Source organism: Phaenicophaeus curvirostris, chromosome 21, assembly GCF_032191515.1.
Source record: "Phaenicophaeus curvirostris isolate KB17595 chromosome 21, BPBGC_Pcur_1.0, whole genome shotgun sequence".
Lineage (NCBI taxonomy): Eukaryota > Metazoa > Chordata > Aves > Cuculiformes > Cuculidae > Phaenicophaeus > Phaenicophaeus curvirostris.
Window position 1 is genome coordinate 2320253 of NC_091412.1, and position 14484 is coordinate 2334736.

The 14484-nt window shown below is 46.0% G+C and overlaps 1 protein-coding gene across 1 annotated transcript; it reads right to left on the bottom strand.

Moving 5' to 3' along the window:
• Positions 1 to 3709: 3709 nt before the first annotated feature.
• RFC2 (replication factor C subunit 2) lies at positions 3710 to 12649 on the bottom strand. Its single transcript, XM_069874033.1, has 11 exons — positions 12475 to 12649; positions 10845 to 10914; positions 9958 to 9999; positions 9456 to 9562; positions 8427 to 8528; positions 7711 to 7811; positions 6541 to 6698; positions 6111 to 6176; positions 5553 to 5633; positions 5110 to 5223; positions 3710 to 4012 (listed from the first exon to the last, which is right to left on the bottom strand). Exons 1-11 carry the CDS (start codon positions 12594 to 12596, stop codon positions 3902 to 3904), a joined length of 1074 nt encoding a protein of 357 aa, XP_069730134.1. The 5' UTR covers positions 12597 to 12649; the 3' UTR covers positions 3710 to 3901.
• Between the last annotated feature and the right edge of the window lie 1835 nt (positions 12650 to 14484).

Here is a 14484-nt window from a genome sequence, read left to right on the forward strand (position 1 = left end):
TGGAGGAAGCTCTCCACCTGGCAGTCACCACGGGCAAGCTGAGGGCTCGTTATCCCGTCTCATTTCCCCGCATGTCTACTCGAGGGAGGACGGCCAGTCCCGTGCAATGTTTTCTCCTGCCAGGCATGAAATGAATCTTTAAATTGCTGAGCACTAATGCAGCCAGCTACTTAATTTGCCAGGGTGACTCATGCACGATGGTATTAAAACACAGGGATTATGTTCTGATTTAGTTCCTACGCTCTCCTACAGAAGTGGTTTCCTGCAGAAGAGGAACTAGCAAGTCGGAGGTTGCTTTTACAACTCCAGTTGGAGCTAAATGAGATACCAACCTGTTCACAAAAGCAAAAAGGATTAATCCCTGCTTTACCCACAGTGTGTAATTCACAGTGTCTGCCTGTGGCAGTTTGCCTCGTGTTTCCGGATCTGATTTATAAAGATACAAGGACCCTGCAACAACTGAGAAGGTTGGAGCCACAGCTGCCGGCCTCAGAAACTGCATCCAGCTTTCCGTGCTGCTGTAGGAACACCAGTCCTGCAACATAACCCTTGTAATGTAACCCCAGTATCATCAGCGTACTTCATTATTTACTCAGTTGTGTCTCTTGAGCCCTGAGGCACAGATTTGGCACCATTGTATCATCTATTTATTAAAGTAGAAAAGCCTCCAAAGAAAATGCAGTGGTTTGTTATGGTTTGCTGTGATGCAGATGACGTCTGCACGGTTGGGTGAGACAGAGATGGGAGCACATGAGATGACACAAAATGATGTGCAGGATCTTATGGGGAGAAAATGTAGCTCCCTAAAAGCCTTCTTCCTCAAAACTGGTTCAGAAAGCTGGGCTTCAAGAAGAGGTGCAACCCATGCTGGTAAGAGCGAGCAGAGAAGTGGAGCTAAGGGTGAGTGAACCCTGGAGCGGGAGAGGGGGCTGTCAGGTGCTTCCTGCTGCAAAGGGCTTGGCTGTATTTTTAGCAGGATTGTTGAGACCACAGGTGGTCACTGTTCATGTTGCTGAAACTGCAGCTGCTATGGAGTGTGACTTAGGAGAAGACTTTCTTATAGCTCCCATAAGTGTGTTTGTTCCCTCTTCTACACAGAGAAAATCAAGTGCGCTTCAGGGATGTAGACGCACGGGAGGCTACAGCCTGGCTTTCTGCTTGCCCCAGCTCCTCCCAGCCCAGCTTCTACTCCCACCCGCTGCCTTCCTGATGTTTAAATGCTCTGCAAAAGGTTGGCCCAGGTAGGGAGTACCGGTGTCCCAGGAAGCCTGGAGTAGGCATGGTGACACCACAGCCTGTGCTGGCTCTGTGCAGGCTCACAGACAGGCAAGGAAGCCAGGAGATGCCTTTGTTACCGAAACAGCACACCTGGCTCTTGCGGGGCCGTGACGTTGTCACCCTTAGTGATTCATTCAGTACCTGAAGAAGCTCCCGCTTCCCACAAAATGCTGCAGGCTGTGGCTCTCCTGCTGGAGGGTGAGCTCCGTTTTCAGTGATGTGCAGTGAAGTTACAGCTACTGGTGATTCATCTCTTAACCAGAGGGAGCCATTAAATGATTAGGAGAAGATTAGCAGCAATAAAAGATCCTTGGCACACAGTGATAGAGGACTCCCAGAAAGTTCCAGCCATTAGGTGAGTGTGTAGCCAAAATTATTAAAATACAAGCCTTACCGCTGTCCTTGCTAAGCAGGGAGGCGGATTAGAGCAATTACATTTTCCTGGCGTAAGGTCCCTCTGCTGCCAAAAGCTGAGTTTGAAAGTTGTGCAGCTGAAGCAGGCAGGGCAGGAGCTGGGTATGGAGACTCCTTTCTCCTCTTACTGGGAGTTTGAGCAAGTCCCTGCCTTGCAGCTCTCCAGCTGCGGAGACCGGCAAATCCTTTGTAAAGCTCCCAAAGCACTTTTCAGGCAGTGATCTCATTACGCTGGATGATATCCAGGGACCGTTGTGGGCACTTCCCTCAGTGTTATAACACTCTTGTGCTGAAACATTACGTTTTCCCCTCGCAATGAGTGAGTACGTAGGTGTGAGCGTGGTCGCTGATGCACTGTCCTTTCAGGACTTGTTTAAAGATGTGCAAGGATTTCTGGTGCTCAACCTAAATTGCCAGGTCCCGAGTTGTCTGAACACGATGCAAGGAGAAACACCTTCTCCCCTGGGTCCGTGTATCTCTTCCCTCACACGAGGTTGGCAGCCAAGTGAGCAATTCACTTCCTGTTTTTAATTTCAGATGCACTAGAAAAGCTGTTTTGGCCCTGCTGGTGTGGCTTTCAAATGGAGCCAGGGAGCTCCTGCTAGCAGAAAGCTCTGCCCTGAGAGAGGGTGAGCAACCCACTTTGGTTGAACAGGCTGCACTGGTGGCCTGACCGACACTATTCCTCCTCTCAGTAAATGTGAGTATCATTATGTCCCTGCAGTGCTGTAGAGGAGTAGCCCAGGGAGTCAGCTTAAAACTGGAGCTGAAAAGCAGCTACTGAAGAAAACCTGCTCAAACGAGGTAGGAACAGAAACTGTGATGCTCCACGTTCCTCACCCTTCCATTCACACCAGCACAGCAAGCCAGACAGCGGACAGGTAGGTGCACCCAGTGAAGCAAGGGCCTCCAAATTCAGTGTTTGCTGTCGTATGAAACCTCCACTGTAAACACCTCTTCCTCCCCTATGTAGCACTGAGCATATTTAACAACAGAGTAGGCTGACTGTGATATACAGCCAAGGGAAAAGTAACCTCCTCTTTAAATCTGCCTTATTTAGCTTTTGGGGACAAAAGCTGTGACACTGTGGCTGGAGAGAGCTCAGCAGCTTAAGCTCCTTAATACTAAATTATTAGTCATATATCTAACAGCGCTTGTGCTTGTAGTTACAATTCACTGACTGGGAATCAGAAGCTAAGTTCAATAAATATCTAGTGAAGGAAGAATGTACTTTGAGTATTACATCCATCACTCTAAGAGCTGTTTGCTTTATTCCATTTAGGAGCCAGCTCAAATGTGCCTGCGCTTTAGCTGTCAATAACTTTATCTCCTGCACTTTGAATTAAAAGGGGTTGTCTTCAGGCTCTATCATCAGAACATTCTTCACTATATTAAGATCGCTGTGCACATATCTCACATCTCTTATGGAAGTGGTCAAATTCAATTTACATTTGCTTTCCCTCTGCATGTCCCACTTTATTCCTCACCTGCACTGGCAAGGTGGTCTCCAAAACAGAACAGAGAGGAAAGTGTGATGCTGTAGTTTCCTGTGCTGAAATTATAGTAAAATGACATTGCATAACCTGGACAGCAATACCAGAAAAGGGAACTGAAATGCAAAGCATGCAGAGAGCAGTAATATTTTTAAGGAAATGAGAAGTAAAGAGCTGGCACCATTCAGAAATGTGTCATATTTCTCTGTATGTTTTTGGTGAAGGTATCTTCCTCATCCAGAGCACATAAACAACACCCAGGAGCGGCACCTGCTCAGCAGGCCTCAATTCTAATTTCATTAAATACCCTACCTTGTGCAAAAACGGTCTCAGACAGAGCACTACTCATGGCGAGGCTTGAAGTGGGGACTAACAATGGGATTCAGTGCTTGCTTCTCCTGCTCTTGGGTCTCGGTACCACTGACACAGGCAGTTTTGTAGAGTGCACTAGCCAGACCTTATTGCTCTGGATTGTCGTAGTCCTCTCTTCTATGTTGGTTATGCCACAGGTAAGAGTTCTTGGGTCAAAGTAAATTCTAACGCTTTATTGGTCTAAATAAAAAAGTACAAATATTTTTTTTTAAAAAATAGAACCTGGTTATTTTTTCTGCAATTTAGCGAAACCAAGGGAACAGGCTCTTTGTGTGCAGAACTCGGGACACCCACAGAGCTGCTGACCTCGCACACCAGGCCTTCACATTCCAAAAGTGAAATCTCTAACTTGCTGCAGGGGCCACAGTCTTCTGGCAGAGCCGGGCCAGCAGTCCAGCCATCTGTAAAAGTGAGTTCACACCTTCTGCTATCTTCATGTGAGTGTATCCGATTTCCTAGAGATAAAGACAATGTAAGATCTTCTGTTCTCTCCCCCAGCCTACGTACAACTAACGACTAAACAGAACAGAACTTTTACTGCTATGAGACCAATTTCAGAGCCCCTCGCACTTAGGGAAGTGTATCTAATGCAGACCAACTAGAATGCCTTTTTCTTTCTTCTTTTTTTTTTAAATCAAAGCCTGTGTTTCCCCACATCCTTTTTAAGGAGCAAGGTGTATATATTGTAGGACAGGTTTTCAATCCAAAGAGTGATTCCATTGCACCAGTTTACCATTTCTCAATATTTTACCATTTGAAGTACGTGCTTGAAGAAAGCTCTCAAGGAGCTATCTGAGGCTTCGATGCAAATAGTAAATTTAGCCTCCATTACATTTGTTATCAATTCTAGTGGATGACTTAAGTGACTCTCAGCATTTCTATGGGTGATCAGACTTTAAACTGCAAGCGACCATTCTTATCATAGAACCGTTTGGTTGGAAAAGACCTTTGAAACCACTGAATCCAACCATACCTGCCCACTACTAAACCACATCCCTGAGCACCTCATCTGCCCGTCTTTTAAATCCTTCCAGGGATAGTGACTCCACCACTGCCCTGGGCAGCCTCTGCCAGTGCCCAAGAACCCTTTCGGTGAAAAAATTGTTCCTGATGTCTAAACTGAACCTGCCCTGGTGCAACTTGAGGCCATTTCCTCTCATCCTATCACTTATTAACTGGGAGAAGAGACCAGCTACAGCTTCCTCCCAGGTAGTTGAGAAAGTGATGAGGTCTCCCCTCAGCCTCCTTTTCTCCAGGCTAAACAACCCCAGGTCCCTCAGCCATTTCTCGTAAGACTTGTTCTCAAGCCCCTTCCACATCTGCGTTCCCCTTCTCTGGACAAGCTGCAGCCCCTCAAAGTCCTTCTTGTAGTGAGGGGTCCAAAACTGAACACAGTATTATTGACAAAGTGATGGTGCAGAGGGAAAAAGAAATACTTTCTGCACCAATATGTAGCATATCTTAAACACAATCCCCTGTGGCTGGATTGGGGATCACATCGTCTTTCTAAAAATGCCCAAAAGATCCCACCAGGAGCTAGGCTGACACTAACCTTAATAAATTCCAGTTTCAGATACTCTGGCATTTGGAAGGTTTTACACACGCGGAAGATGTTGCCGATCACATCTTCGGGAGAGTATCCAAGTCGCCATAGGTGGGCAAGAATCTGTGCAGGCAAGAATAATCTCATGTTTATCTGCAAAACTTATCAGCTGAGTCAAGTATATTCACTTTTGGAACAGCTGTATGTGAGTATTGCAGCTGCATGTACTATTCCTCAAATTATTTAACCTCAATTATTCAGCAAGTAATTTCAACACAAGTTGCTTTTTTGCTTGTTGGCTTATTCACCTGCATAAAAAGGATGTAGTTCATCAGCTAATCTACATGGTATTGCCCTTATCTTAAGAAACAACACACAGAGTGAATTCTTCAAAATAAACAAGAATTCTGGAGAGAAAAGTGCCTATGCAGACACAGCACAGGAAAACCAACCTTGTACGCTTCGTCAATGTTTGCATTTATGCAGTGCTGTATCATTTCTTTCACAAGCAGAGGATGAGGCTCATCACACACCTGCATTAAAGAGAAATATTACACTGCAAAATACTAGAAGACTCTACATTAAACCCCTGGTATTATCACTAAGCTTTTACACGGCTGAAGTCCTGAATCTGACACATTCCATAATACAGATTATATCCGAAGCAATCTGCCTTTTCTGGGAACACAGTTATCCTGCCATGGCAGGCTCAATAGCCCAAAATGAGAACACCCAATAGATTCAACAGTTATCACTGTGAAATTTCCCAGCAGTTATGCAATTTGTGCACTTTTTGAGAGATGGAAAGTCACAAAATCTCAGATGTGCCATTAGGGACTGCCAGAGCTCTCTCCCTTTATCAAAAGGCACCTGGATTTCTTTACAGACTAATGCTATAATTGCTACAGACACACTGCTGCCCACAAACCAAAGGCTCACAATTCACACCAACAGCCTCGCTCCGCTGTGGTGCTAACCTTCTAGCATCACTGTTGCACCCTCTTACTAACCTTAAACACATTTTCACTGTTTATAAAGCCAAATCCAGAATAGGTGGACTGTAAGTTGTTTAATGCCTGTGAAAGGAAAAATAAGACTTCACTTATTTTCTGAAGTGCTCTCTGCTCCTCACTCCCCTCCTCAGAATGAAATACACTTCTCAGAAAATGATGCCAAATAAGCACTTTTACATTCTGCAACAGAATAAACTGCAAATGTATCAGATTTTGTCTCCTCCCACAAATTCTGTATCCAGTTCCCACCAATTCACTTTTAAAGAGCAGATCCGCTTTAAAACCTCACCAAATAGTTTAGTTACTCTTGTGCCACAGGTCACATCCCCTTTGCTTTACCTCTCCAAAGATAAATCCTTGAGAGCAACCATTCATGGGGTCTTTTGCTTTCAACAGAAGCCTCGCTTCCTTGCCTTTCTCCTTTTACCTGTCTCATATCTCCTTGGGCTGTGAAGATAATGGCTTCTAGTCCATCATCTGTATACGGTACATTCTCTTTCTCGACAACATTCAGTAGCCTGGCAAGGATTTGTGAATCTGTCAGCTTGGTGTAACGCAGCACGGCACAGCGGGACTGAATGGGTTCTGGGGACAGAGGTGGTGGAATTAGCATTTCCCTCAAAAAAAATTACTTGTTTTCATCCTGAGTGAAGCTATTTCAGTTTCCAGCTCTTCATTTGTCTTCTTTAAAGAAACAGAACATGTCTGCTCCAAACAGAATATAGCATCCAGTACCCGAAGGGAGCCTCCAGGAAAGCTCGGGAGGGACTTATTACAAAGGCTTGTAGTGACAGGACAAGGGGCAATGGCTATAAACTGCAGAGAGGCAGATTTGGACTAGACATAGGGAGGAATTTCTTCATGATGAGGGTGGGGAGGCCCTGGCCCAGGCTGCCCAGAGCAGTGGTGGCTGCCCCATCCCTGGAGGGATTCAAGGCCAGGTTGGATGGGGCTTGGAGCCCCTGATCCAGTGGGAGGTGTCCCTGCTCATGGCAGGGTTGGGACTGGATGGGCTTTAAGGTCCCTTCCAACCCAAACTATTCTATGATTCTATGATCTCCTTCAGCATATACAACTCTACAGCCCAAATGTGCTACCTGAGTTTTCCCAGACATGTGCAAACGTATATGAAGCTCAGCTTTTTCTCTTCTCCTGGTTTTCTGAATGTGTACATTTAACGTGCTATTTTAAAGGCTAAACAAGAAAAGTCTAAAGGTCTACATTGTGTTAGCCTATAGGCAAACCTAAAGATCGTGTTTCAGAAAGGACAACAAAAGGGCTTCAATATCCAGTAAACAATACATCAACTATCTTAAACTGTAGCAGATTTAGACAGAGATTAAGCCCAAATAATGAGAAATCTGCTTCTGCAGTCAGGCATAGCCCTATCCATCAAAAACAGCTGTTCAGAGGGCTCACAGCCTACATAAATTCACTCTTTGATTATTGGCTAGATGTAGAGGCGGTCTGATTTTTCAGAAGTACTGTGGTTCCTTGCAATAAGCAGGTCTGAGGTATTTCTGAAAACCACCCTGGAAGGTAGCCAGCAGTATGGAGGACATCTGACAAAAACACCCAGGGACCAGCAGCACTTTACCTATGATTTTGTCAGAGGCATTGCAGGCAAGCGCAAAGCGTGTTGTTTTGGAATAAATTTCCATTGTTCTTCTCAATGCTTGCTGTGCTCCATCTGTCATGCTGAGAGAGAAAAGGAGTTAGGACAGATTTTTCTCTTCATTGCCTTACAGGTGCAGCCTAATATTTATTTTTAGACAAGCTCCCGAGTTTAATGATATTAGACAGTGCTCTGTAAGTTATTTGATATTCTGGGTAGGTAAACTAAGCACCTTTTCTAGTCATGAGAAAAAATCACCTCACAATGCAGGCAGTCACCAAGACTTCCATGAAACTAACACATAAAACTAAACCATTAATGCTCTGAAGAACAGTGCTAAGAACACTACTTCTTATAAGCAGATGAAGTAGAATGGCCTGTTTTCATTCAGTGAAATTGTAAATGTAAGCCAGAGTCTTCTGAAAGTGAGAGAACCAGTAAATTAAAAGATGCTATTTCACACCCAGCTAAACCCCAAAGTCTTCCACCCCAATATTTAGCATCTTCTTTGAAGCAATGATCTCTGCTTGATGTGAGTAATCTCATAAGAACAGTGTTCAATGAGTATTTATTTCCTATCAAATTATTGTTGATAGCCTGATATAAGCATCTCAGACTGTCCAGGACAGCAGCTCTGCCAAAAGGGCAGACAACATGCATTTCACTTAGTAGCTGACGTCAAGACAAAACCAACGTACCTGTCTGCTTCGTCAAGGATGATAATTTTATGCCGACCTTTTGGAAGAGTGACCTTCTGCTGGGCAAACATTTTGATTTTGTTTCTCACAACATCAATGCCTCTGGAACAATAATTCAAGTGATTGGTGATCAGCTGGGTAAAATTACAAAACAGGTTTTGTTCAGCAGCCACAGGGGCTGAAATGCTGCTGAGCTCCCTGTTCTCCTGCTGTTTTGTTCCTTCCCCTTCAGCTCTGCCAGTCCAACTGTTGGGAATCCGTTTTATAAGCCAGGCTGCCTAACTGGTTCAGCTTTAAATACCAAAACCTCTTCTTTTTGGAGGCTTCCTAGACAGAGTTCCATCAAAGATTTACTTTTAAAACCAAAGGATTTTACCTTTTTGTTCTGTTTAGAAAATGAACGTTGTGGCACTACAGCTCTTCTCTAACTGATATTAACAAAAGCAGGTAAAATGTATTGTACTTGAAAACAACCCTCCAGGAAACATCCTCAAATACATCAGGACAGGTCTGCCACAGAGCTTGGGAAATATAATCAGCCCTGATCAGGTGTCTGATCCTTAGGGTAGAGCCAATGTCTTCCACAAACCTAACACCCTAAATCCTACATTTTAACCCCCAACTGCCCTTACTGTCCTAATTTCTAACAGTTCGATTATCTTCCTAAGCACTGTAGAGTTTCATTACAAACATCTTGCTTTTCATTCTTAGAAGGATCTTCATGAGTGCAAGAAATTTAACTCTTTAAAAGTAAATTCAAGAAAACAGGATTGTTATGTTTTCTGTACTCCATCAGTTTCTACTTTTGTGCATGAAAGTATCAAGTTTACAGAACATCATGAAATAATACGTATGTTGACAGCTAGAGACCAAAGGTTGTCTAATTTCAGTTGGAAAGAACTGCATTAAAATAAATATTGGAGGCCTTAATACAGCACTAAGCCTGACAAACCAGCCTGAGTTGAACTAAAAATAGAAATGGATACTTGCTTCTTCATTAAAAGTTTAACAAGGGTTATTCATTCCCACCTGTCATTCGAGGCATTCAGCTCCAGAACAGCATCTTTTAATGCCGGACCAAGCAGAGTACGAGCCAAGCAGAGGATACTGGTGGTTTTACCTGTTCCTGGTGGACCCTAGAAATGCAACAATGCAGCAATTGCTTAGTGTAAGGTAATTTTCTAACCTGTGCTTTCTACAGAACTCCTCAGTTGTGAAAAACAGCTGCAACAGAGGAGGTGCAGAGAGAACACCAGAACAGAGGCTGAGTTCCAGATCCTGCCTCCAACAGAAGAGAGAAATGCAGCATGGAGAAGCACGAGACATGCTTTGAGAGGCACCTGGGGGCCAGGTGAAGCTTGTAACAGGAGGCTATTGACTACTTGTGCATCCTGCCAAGAACACTGCTCCCCGGCCACACATTCTACGGTCTCTCTTACTAACACATCCAGGCACAATGCAAATCTATACTGGGAGACTTCAGAACCCAGGACCAACACAGTGAAATACTGTAAAACACAGCAATACTTACAGCAATTATGATATTTGGTACATTCCCCTCTTTTGCAAAGACCTAAGTAGGAATAATAAGAAGAAATTACATAAGAAAATAGTGGGAACACATAGTTTTCAATTCTATTCCACATTAAGCACAAGAAACAGAGGTAAACTATTCTTCCCTCCTGTTTTAATTTTTATTGAATTGCTGCTTTTATGGATTTTTTTAATTGAACTGTTAGAATTCATTCCCTAGCATAGGGAAAAACTTAAAAGGACTTAATCCCATAGGTCTTTATTGCTCTTGCTTTTCCTTTGCCTCTGTTTTAATTATATCATAGAATCATGGAATGGTTTGGGTTGGAAGTTGACCTTAAAGCCCACCCAGTCCCACCCCTGCCACGGGCAGGGACACCTCCCACAGGATCAGGGGCTCCAAGCCCCATCCAACCTGCCCTTGAACCCCTCCAGGGATGGGGCAGCCACCACTGCTCTGGGCAACCTGGGCCAGGGCCTCCCCACCTAAGCTTGCTGAGATAACCTTTCTGATAACAAACACTGTGTTCACAAACTAATTTGTCAAGATAAGTATTGCTCTTCCAGAAAAACGTTGTATTTATCGGGTTTTTTACTGTTGTTATATAAATTATATTTATTCATTGAAACAATATAACAGCTACAAGTTTTCTAAGCTGTATCAAACCAGGGCCAATTTAAACAACAGCCCAATTTAAAGCCTGTTTCCTTCCAATGCCACTCAAACATGCCCTAAACCCTGTAATCTCTTAAGTAAATCAGAAAGGCTTTTCTGCACATACTCAAATATGGATGTAAAGATACAAAAGTGTTTTTATTGCTCTGTGGATCTATGTAGAACAGCTTTTTTTAACCTAACCCCCAAAAAACCAAAGGGACGGCTACCTCCAACCTGCTCACGGTGTCTTCATTTCCAACTATTTCACACAGTTTCATGGGTCTGTATTTTTCCACCCTGTAAAAGCAAAAAAAAACCCCCCACACTTCAGCACATCCAGTGAAACTTTAATAGGGCTCTGCGCTGACAGAAAAGGATCCCATTAAGACAACATGGCTCAAGGATGACCTGATGTGTCTTCAGTGCAAACACCGCAGGGTCCCCCGTCCCTGCTAAGCGCAGCATTGCACAGTGTGAACTGCTAAAAGGGTGTTTTACTGCCATTAATGTGAAAAAAGGGGAAAGGAAGGGAAAAAAAGCCCAGTTGGGACAGGAGTTTGGTGACTCACCCTGATACCAGTGCTAAAGGGAGACATTATAGAATCATAGAATCACCAGGTTGGAACAGACCCATCAGATCATCGAGTCCAACCATTCCCATCAATCACTAAACCATGTCCCTCAGCACCTCGTCCACCCGTCCCTTAAACCCCTCCAGGGAAGGGGACTCAACCCCCTCCCTGGGCAGCCTCTGCCAGTGCCCAATGACCCTTTCTGTGAAAAATTTTTTCCTAATTATGTTGTGCTAATGGTTAACACTGGGCAGGGCTGACTCTGCCTGGGCTCCAGAGAGATTTCTTCCTTCTATTTTTCCAAGTTTATAGCATCACTCATTTCACCCTCAAGGCAAATAAATATTCATGTTCAACATTTAAGCATATGAAGTTGTATTGAAATTAAAATCAGAATGGTACCCCATGCCAATGCCAAGGATGTGTCTACCTGGAAAAAGGAGAAAATTATCTATTTTTGTATCAGATAAAAGATAAAGTTAATTCATAAAGGAACATTCAGAAGATCACCTATGCCTACTCAGCTGTAGGAAAGGCTTACAATGAAGTGACAGCCTGAACTCAAACAGGACCAACTGCCCTGATACAGAACCCAGTAAATCAGAAATGAAACCCAACTTCATGTTTTAGAAGAGAAATCATAGAATCATAGAATCATAGAATAACCAGGTTGGAAGAGACCCACCAGATCATCGAGTCCAACCATTCCTATCAAACACGACTTATCAAATCAGACTTCTTGGGAGGCCTTCTCCCCAGGAAGGATGAAATACAGGAGCGTGTCTGTGTCTGTGTCTGTGTCTGTGTCTGTGTCTGTGTCTGTGTCTGTGTCTGTGTCTGACTACACAGGCCCCATAATGGAGGCTCCATGAGAGCCCCAGCTTTCCCGCCAAAAGCAAGCCCCGCCCCCGCTGCGTTTCATTGGCTCCTCTGCCACAAGCCCCGCCCTCCGCGACGTTTCATTGGCTCCTCTGCCACAAGCCCCGCCCTCCGCAACGTTTCATTGGCTGCGCCGCTGCAAGCCCCGCCCCTTCCAGTCTCGGCCACAAGCCCCGCCCCAGCAGCGTTTCATAGGCCCCGTTAAGAGCAAGCCCCACCCACCGCAGAGTTTCATAGGCTCCTCGCCATAAGCCCCGCCCCCTCCGCGGTTCATTGGCTGCTCCGCCTCAAGCCCCGCCCCCCGCGGCGTTTCATTGGCCACGAGCTCCGCCCCCCCCGCAGCAATGTCTGTGGCCGCCCTGTTCCCGCCATGGCCGCCACTCCCCAGGCCGCCCGCGCCGCTCACCAGGGCAGCTCGTAGTGCCCGGCGGCAGCGGCCGCTGAAGGGTCTGCGGCCCCGCGCCTCCCGCCCGCCGCCGGCCCGGCCTTCTCGGACTCCGCCGCTGCCTCCGTCTCCGTCTCCATCATCTCCGTGGCGGCTCCGGCCCGGCGGCTGCTTCCCCGCCGCCTCAGCGAGGGGCGGGCGGCGCTCGGGGCCGCCTCCCGGGGCGGGGTGAGGGGAGGGACACGGCGAGAGACCCTGCGGGCGGGAGGGAGTTCCCTGCTAGAAAGGAGCTGTTGGAGCGAGGCCAGAGGAGGCCACGGATCCGAGGGCTGGAGAACCTCCTGTACGAGGCCAGGGTGGGAGAGTTGGGGTTGTTCAGCCTGGAGAAGAGAAGGCTGCGGGGAGACCTTAGAGCAGCTTCCAGTGCTGAAAGGGGCTCCAGGAAAGCTGGGGAGGGGCTCTGGATCAGGGAGGGCAGGGAGAGGATGAGGGGGAATGGTATTGAGCTGCAAGAGGGGAGATTGAGATGAGATGTTACAGATGTTTTTCTGTGAGGGTGGGGAGGCCCTGGCCCAGGCTGCCCAGAGCAGTGGTGGCTGCCCCATCCCTGGAGGGGCTCAAGGCCAGGTTGGATGGAGCTTTGATCACCTTGATCCAGTGGGAGGTGTCCCTGCCCATGGCAGGGATGAGACTGGATGGGTTTTGAGATCCCTTCCAACCCAAACATTTCCATGATTCCATGGTTCTGTTGATGGGTCGATAATAAAAACAGCAATGTGTTTGCACTGCGGGACCATAAACCTTTTATTTCTTCTTTTAGCTACTACTTATATTGTCAGACGTGGAGCTGTTGGAGTGGGTCCAGAGGAGGCCCTGCTGGATGAGAAGGTCTGCATGAGCTGGCAATGTGCAGTCACAGCCCAGAAAGCCGGCTGTATCCTCGGCTGCATCCAAAGCAGCGTGACCAGCAGGGCAAGGGAGGGTCTTCTGCCCCTCTGCTCCGCTCCTAGATCTCACCTGGCACTCTGCCTTCAGTTTTGGAGTCCTAAGCTCAGGAAGGACATGGCGCTGTGAGTTCAGAGGATCTGAGGGCTTGAACAACTCCTGTACAAGGACAGGCTGAGAGACTTGACAGGCTTTGGGGAGACCTTAGAGCAGCTTCCAATGCTGAAAGGGGCTCCAGGAAAACCCGGGACAGACTTCTTAACAAGGCCTGTTGTGAGAGGACAAGGAGTAATGGTTGTAAACTAAAGGAAGGCAGATTTAGACTGGATATAAGGAAGATTTTTTTTTTTACAGTGAGGATGAAATATTGGCACAGGTTGTCCAGAGAAGTCGTGGAGGCCTCATCGCTGGAAACATTCCAGGTCAGGTTGGATGGGGCTTTGAGCAACCTGATCTGGTTACAGATAAACCTACTCCTGCAGAGGTGTTGGATTGGGTGACCTGTAAAGGTTCTTTCCAATCCAAAGCATTCTACAATTGTTACTTCTTATGAAACAAAACCAATAAAAGATGACATCACAAAATACTGTGAGTACTTGCATTCTAACGGAACGAGTGGTTCTGCTGCTCCTGTCAGAATTTGGTTATCAGTCTTAGTTTTAAAGCTCAGTAGTTACCAGAGCCTTGGTACCTCCTTAAGCTCTGCTTGTACTCCACGTAATCAATGACATCTGTGTTAGCTCAGAGAGCAGAGGATCTGCCCTTCAGTAATTGAAGATACGAGACAGGAACTTGGAACTGATCATGCGTAAAGCCTTGTGTGAGTGGTGATGCTCCTGTAAGGGAGCGTCTTCCTATCGCTTGCCACAGCATTTGCATTCCAACGTTACTGTCAGTGCCTGTTAGTTGATGTTTTGGGGCTGGCTCATGAACATTTGCAGATGAGAGCGTTGCCTTCAGCCTGCGGAAATGCTGCAGCCTGTGGCCAAACAGTGATGCAGTTTGAGTTTCTTATAAGGCTTTACAATTCCAGAGGGTGAAAAGTGTTACGGAAAGTGCCGTCCTGTGTCTGAGGTTCTACGTAGG